This window comes from Bipolaris sorokiniana, assembly GCF_000338995.1.
Source record: "Bipolaris sorokiniana ND90Pr unplaced genomic scaffold COCSAscaffold_5, whole genome shotgun sequence".
Taxonomy (NCBI): domain Eukaryota; kingdom Fungi; phylum Ascomycota; class Dothideomycetes; order Pleosporales; family Pleosporaceae; genus Bipolaris; species Bipolaris sorokiniana.
The window spans coordinates 1,649,214-1,655,915 of record NW_006911899.1 but is presented as its reverse complement, the minus strand read 5'-3'; the positions used below and the strand labels follow the sequence as shown (position 1 = coordinate 1,655,915).

At 48.0% G+C, this 6,702-nt stretch overlaps 2 protein-coding genes across 2 annotated transcripts; both read right to left on the bottom strand.

The window, feature by feature from the left end:
• Positions 1-1,578: 1,578 nt before the first annotated feature.
• COCSADRAFT_189555 (uncharacterized protein) lies at positions 1,579-2,598 on the bottom strand (the record flags this gene model as incomplete). The annotated part of the gene is made up of 2 exons (XM_007700710.1): positions 1,579-1,910; positions 2,026-2,598. The coding sequence occupies 2 exons, from the start codon at positions 2,596-2,598 to the stop codon at positions 1,899-1,901; spliced, it is 585 nt and encodes a 194-aa protein (XP_007698900.1). The 3' UTR covers positions 1,579-1,898.
• A 1,524-nt stretch (positions 2,599-4,122) lies between these two features.
• COCSADRAFT_87231 (uncharacterized protein) lies at positions 4,123-6,418 on the bottom strand (the record flags this gene model as incomplete). The annotated part of the gene is made up of 2 exons (XM_007700709.1): positions 4,123-4,528; positions 4,578-6,418. The coding sequence occupies 2 exons, from the start codon at positions 6,416-6,418 to the stop codon at positions 4,123-4,125; spliced, it is 2,247 nt and encodes a 748-aa protein (XP_007698899.1).
• Between the last annotated feature and the right edge of the window lie 284 nt (positions 6,419-6,702).

Here is a 6,702-nt window from a genome sequence, read left to right as displayed (position 1 = left end):
TCACGTGCTGAGTGGATTCTCCTTGGCCCGGAGGCTGTTCGGGGCCTGGCCGAGACCCTGCATAGAAGGATGACGACATCAAGCAAACAGACAAACAAACAAACATTGAAAATTTTTCAACAGCTACGGGACTAGCTGTCAATAGAGGGGGGGGTAGTGTAACGGTTCGAGTACACACTGAACTAACATCCGAAAGGGATCCGAACATGGGCACGCACTAGCCGAGGGCAGATCTGCTGATATAAAACCCCACCTTCTCCATACCGTAGCTCGATAGATTTTTGATATCCTTTCGTACAAGGCCTATAGGTGTCTATTCGAATTAAGGCTCGTTTGATGTCCCACGCACTCCCATATGCCTCTGAGTGACACTACCGCCGATACTGATCCGAGTAGTCTTGCCTGCGCCGTTACATAATGCGGCTAGCTAGGCTATCTTACTATTTCTTATTTTTACTAGTAAGTACTACTTATCTACTTAGTATAAGAAGGTAGACGTTCTACGCGACTAGGTAATTGTAGTTAGTAATAATAGCTAGATAAATAATAAGCTAGGTATTATATAGATAAAGTACTTTAATACTTATATAAAGACTCGCGTTATTAGTATATATTATCTACTTATTCTTAATAGTTATAAGAGCTACTAGTCTCTTAAGTTCTAAGAGTTATATTAGAAGAATAATATCTATACTCTCTATATACTACCTTATTTATCTTATCTACTCTAGCCTCTTAATATTAGCTACTTCTCGCTATTAAAGCGCGCGTATAGCTGTAAGATAGAGAGTCTAATCTGCTATTATATTAACTATATTACTAAGCTTAAGTTTCTACTAACGTTTAAGATAGCCTTTAATTAATCCTTTACGCTAGCTAATATCTGCTTAGCTTTTTAAGGCGTAGGCCTTATCTCTCTCTATCTAGACGCTATTCTATTAAAGCTTAATATATAGCTACGTACGCCTAGTTCTCTAGCTACTCTTATAGAGGCTCTCTAGTAGGCTTATACACTAAGTAACGTACGTAAGCTAGAGGCTTAATTAACGTTAATAAGCGAGCGCGTTTAAAAGTACTAGAGCTTATTACTAGCTTTAATTATTATAGCGATTAATTAGCTTAAGAAGAGGGCTAAGGTAATAATACTCTTAGCTAAGCTAATACGCGATTAAATTACTAGCCTTAAGAGAGCTAATATAGCAGTATTAGAGTATAGAAAACGTAAGAAAAAGCGGATATAGAAGCGTAGAGTCCTTATAAAGGGAGCTAGCGAGGATCTACTTACTTAGCGTAAGGCTAATTAGCAGATTGCTTATAAAGAGCGTTAAGGAGAAGAGCGATTAGGTGTTAGCCGCCAGGCTCTTGCGCGCTATAGTAGGTGTAGGGAGACTAGTTATAATGCACGTACATGCAAGAAAGATACTTTAGATAGTACTTAATCTACTATCTTAATATATAATAGAATAATTAATTCATGGTGGAGCTACGCGCTTGTAGAGGTGTATAAGTTTGGTGGGGTGCGGCGCTCGCCCGTGTGCGGCGCTCGCCCATAGAACACGTTATAAAAATAGTCAATACCATTACCAAAACCTGTTCGACACATCCCAGTACAGTCCGTAGCCTCCCCGATCAAGATAACAATCATCCCAAGGATCATCCACGCAAATCTGTCCCCGCCCTCTTACTTACGCGTCAACCCCGCAATCTCACCACACATGACGTCCTCGACACAAATGCCCGGGTCACCGTACAACGGGCCACATGAGCCGGGTCTCAGCGGATTCGCAATATAGAGCTGATCAGATGGATAGGCTGGGAAGGGGGCCGGCGCAGACGCGGTTTGCTGGGGTGGGCTGAGCAGCGCGGCAAGACTTGGTGGTTATGGTTAGGTCTAAAAGTTAATCACAGCTCTGTAGTAGTTTGTGTTAGTTACTAGTTTCCTAACCATCTTTTTTTCCCTTTTGGCTATTTGGCGAAGAACGTTGTTGTTGCTGGAAGGAAAGGGGAGGAGGATAACAATCTTACACTAAGGACTGGCTCTTCGCCGCCGCATTTCTTGTAACATTGTAGTTTGGCGTTGTTGGCGCAGTAGCATCCTTCGGGGAAGGATTGGATACAGTTTATTTCTGGGCACTGGCACTCTGTGGAGTCTGGTTTGGGGACGGGATCTGGTTTTGGGACGACTTCGCGCGGCGGGCACGTCTGGTACTTTGGTATTTCGCCGCCGCATTTTTCGTAGCAGTTTTTCTTCACGGCGTTGTTGCAGTAGCAGGACTCAGGCCAGGAGTCTAGGCAGAAGACGGGTTCGCAGATGCAGGTAGACGGGGGCATAGGCGTGGGTGCGGGCGTTGGTGCTGCTTCTTGTGGCGTGCGTGCTATTATGCCCCGAGGAGGACAGGTATCGTATGTTGGAGGGCTTCCACCGCATTTTTCATAACACGCATTTTTGGCATCGTTGGCGCAGTAGCAGGAGTCGGGCCAGACTTGGGTGCAGAATACGGTGTCGCAAGTGCATGCTGCGGATGCTGCTTGTGGCTCGCGAGGTACCAGTGCAAGGACACTTCCCATGAAGGGTAGAATAAGGAAAAGCCACTTCATGTTCGAGATTAGTAGTATTAGTGCTAAGTTGCTCCTGGATATGGGATGAGGGTAATGATTATACAGCATCGCATGGGCTGTTCGTACCCGGCATTTATACATCAAAAGTGCAGACCACGACCCTCAATATCGCACTTTCCTTTTAATCAACAAAGCATAGGTAACATCCTTTTCACGCCGACCGCCAAGCTGACCTCCACAAGTTCCGATTGGTTTGCAGAAACTAAGTTTTGGACTTTGCTCACGTCCCCGAAATTACCTTTTCGCGTGATGAACATCACATCTCGGCTTACTATATTCACCGTCTTGGCAGCGCGGTTTTTGCGTACGTAGGTGGAATTTGCCATGCTCCTTGGCAATTGAACACGCAGCTTTTAGCAAACTTGGAAAATGTTGCTGTTCGTTGTAGGGATCATACGAGACATCCAACACTTAATCTTGCACAGACTCCCGTTCTCTCGTAAGCAGGTAAGCAGAGTCAACCAGCCAATGGTTTACTTATTTGAACAGTATTTCCATAGTGAATCATCTTAAGAAAGGAGAATATAGCAAATGGTTCGTCGTCAAGCGACTATACCAAGACAGGTAAGCGATCTTGTAGATATGCAGGTGTGTTGGTTGCCGCAGTGGGGTTGCTGATCATGCAAGCAATATTTTCGGGTCTCAGAACCCCTATCCCCGGTCCTATACTACGTTCCAAGCCCCATTTATTATGTCGTCAATTCGGTTGAACGCCAATTCTTTGTTGGAGATGGGTGCTTACAGCATAGAATGCGAGGCCTTGTGCATGGGCATCAGTGAAACAAGAACACAAGCTGGGTGGTCGTTCATTACGCATGCCTTCTGAGCTTTTCATTCACCGCCAGGCTTCAGGTTTCCAATGGTTCGATGGCCTGATGTGGTGCTGTCACTAGTTGTTGGGTTTACAGATTTTGTACTTATGACTACAAATGCGACACAGTAGTAAGTCCCTTCCAGTCAGCTGTACCAGACGCCCTAGAGCAATCCAATGAGGACACGATAGGCAACGTATACTATACAATAGTGTGAGCTTGCATATGAGTCAAGAAACTCCATAGTGGCTGAGAGCGCTGGTGCCAAGTCCAAGGTCCACCGTCCTCGCGTCGGTTTCCATCGGTTCTCATGCGTGGTGTAACATGGCTTTTAGTGGGTATTACACAACCCATATTGGCTAAACGCTCTTTGCTTGGTACAGTCCAGGTAAGATAGTCCAATATAAGCGAAAAGAAAAAAAACGTCAAGCAGAAAATGGCAATACTGTCTATTGCGATTCTGAGTGGAGTGGAAAAGAAATAGAAAAGTGAAGTGATCAGGGACTCCAAAGAGATCTAGGTTCCAGATACGCTACTCCGAGCTTTCCATGCTGTCACTTGTTGGTGAAGGGAACATCCAGTTCAGAAAAGATGCTCAGGTCCAAAGTCAACGCCAATGTGCCTCCCAGGGGTATATATCTTGAATGCAACCAAAATTCCTCATATCTAGACATAAGTCGTAATCCCAACATTACCGATTACGATCAGCGTCTTCAGGCGGAGATCGTTGAAAACCAGTAGTGTTCCGAACAGCGTCTAATCCACGCCATACTACGGTAGAAACAGACGAAGCTAGCTCTCTCAGTGAAGAGACAGGACTTCGATACGAGTCACGCCCCGTCCAACCAGCCTCTACGTCGTCAGTTGGTTGGAGGCTAGTTTGTGCTGATCCGTATGTCGGTACGGGTCGCGAAGCTGAAGGGGACATGTCATGATTCTCAGCTGCTTGCGTCTGCACATCTTCACCGCCAGTAGGAAGCTGGGACGAGCGTGTTGGTGACGCTGATTGCAGTTGGTCATGGCGCCAACTCAACGAACGTACGACATCGCCCTTGCAAATAGGGCATGTCCTCCGACGAGTGACGAGCCAAGGAGTACTACATACGTTAGACTAGTCCATGTACAAAAAAATGATGGAAAACTTACATGCAATCCGCGTGAAACTCATGACCACACGGTAAACTCATTACTTGGCTGACGCCATCGACATACTCTTCCAGACAAACGACACATTCTTTCTGACGCCCGCCATAGCGCCGTCTCCAGGCCGCTAGCCCTGACTCGCGTTTCTCTTGTTCGCGACCACGGGGACCATGCTGCGCGGACGACGAAGCGCCCGGCACATCAGAATCCGATGAAGAATGCGAACGAGAGTCGAGAGATCTAGATCTAGAGGGCAGGGGTTGAAGTAGAGGGGTGGTTGGAGAATCTGCAGGCAGGCTTGCGGCAGAGGAAGAAGGAGAATCGCTGATAGTCTGATAAGTCCTGACAGGAAGACGCTCAACGACAGATTTGGGCGCCCGCCACCGGCGGCGCCGTATGCGAGATCGAAGGAGAAGCAACACATATACAACGGTCAAAGTAACCAGTGGGCTAACAACAAGCACAAGAAGAGTGTCGAGGAATGGGCTACTTGAGACATTTGTCGGAGTAAGCGTGACCCAAAGTCCTTTGTGTTGCGCTTGTGTGTTGATGTACTCGTCGCTTGTAGGCAACTCGTTTCCATTTGAAATGGCTGCCATGGATGTTGAGACCGCTGCTTTTTGACCTCCGTTGGCAGATGTCTGAGGAAGAGTATTAGGAACACGCCAATTTTGCTCGCCGATAACAGCACCGTCCAAAGTTTTTTCAGGTATCGAACAAGGAACCGTGGCCTTCGTCTTTATAGGCTTATCATCGTCGTCCAAACTCTCCATCTCCAGCCATTCAAGATTGCCACTAGTTGGTGGTCGTCGGCTCCCGGCTTTGGGTGCGTTTTCACTGGAACCAACCCTAAACAAAGCCATAAACGAGTGCAACCAGCCCGTTTGGGACACGGCAGCTGTTCCTTTGGTGGTCTTCTGATTGTACTCTTTATCATGAGCTGCAGGCCTTGACTCCTTGGCGGCCTTCTGGGTATAGTTTAGGGAATTTTGAGCAGCACCCGTAAGTACACGTTCGTTCGGCATGAGAGAAGATAGAAGATGGGCGGTCGTATGCGAGGTAAAGAGAGATGGGATAGTGATGTTGGAGGTATCTCCTTTGGCGTACATCCTCACGAGCGCGCCGCCGCGAAGATCATCACCCACAATGACAGCTATCCCACCACGCGACTGTGCCCACTGCACTTTGGCCAAGAAACCACAGCCCCCTCGCTTGAGGAGCACAATCTTGCCTATGATCTCTGCGCTCTCTTGAAGTGATTGGGTGTCAGCGTGAAGACCTCCTGGCTGTGCGTGCGCCTTGGAGCCATGGGGCTGCAAACGATCGTCTGTACCATCGTTTGTCACGACGTCATCAGATGAATCGCGTCCGCTCTCGGAAACTCCATCCTTCGGGGTAACATCCTTGCCCAAAATGGTATTCCTGAGTTTGTTTCTGGTGTTTGCGGTCGTTTGCGGGGTAGTAATAAAATCATCGCCGTCGTCGTGCCAGCCAGGCACATCGCTGCAGCCTAACTCGCCCTCCGCACCTATGCTATCATCGTCGAAGCCACTACCAACCCACAGAGAGCCGCTCAAGCCTTCTTTGGGTAGCAAAGGACCGAATGCGGCGGGTCGGGCGAGGAAGAAAGTCGAGTTATCGTCGGTCAAGCTAATAATGGCAGACGGCGGAAATAGCGAGCCTGGTGAAGCAAACGAGAACAGGGCTTTGAAGCCGCCGCGATTTGAAGTGGATGATATACTCCCCTGCTCAGCATCTACAGAATTCCCTAAAACCATGTACAGGACGATGGTGAAGGCTGCAAGGCTCGTAGAGAGCGATACCACCAGGCGAAGTGGTCGCATGCTTGCGGTAGTTGTCGGATAGACGCAAGCTCGGAGGAAAAAAGCAGCAGCACGCGCTGGAAAGCTAGCAGAGGAAATGCATGGACTGATATAAGCCAGCTGGGCGTGGTGTGATCTCTGTTGACTGTCACGAGGCGCAAGTTGAGGGCGGGGAGCGTGGACTACTGGATAACGCGGTACTAACAGTGGCGGGGAGACTGGGCCACTTTGCGCAGTCGGAGCCGGAAGAAGGATCAACGCACAAGAAAGAGAAAAGAAAAAAGAGAACAGGAAGCGGTACAGTG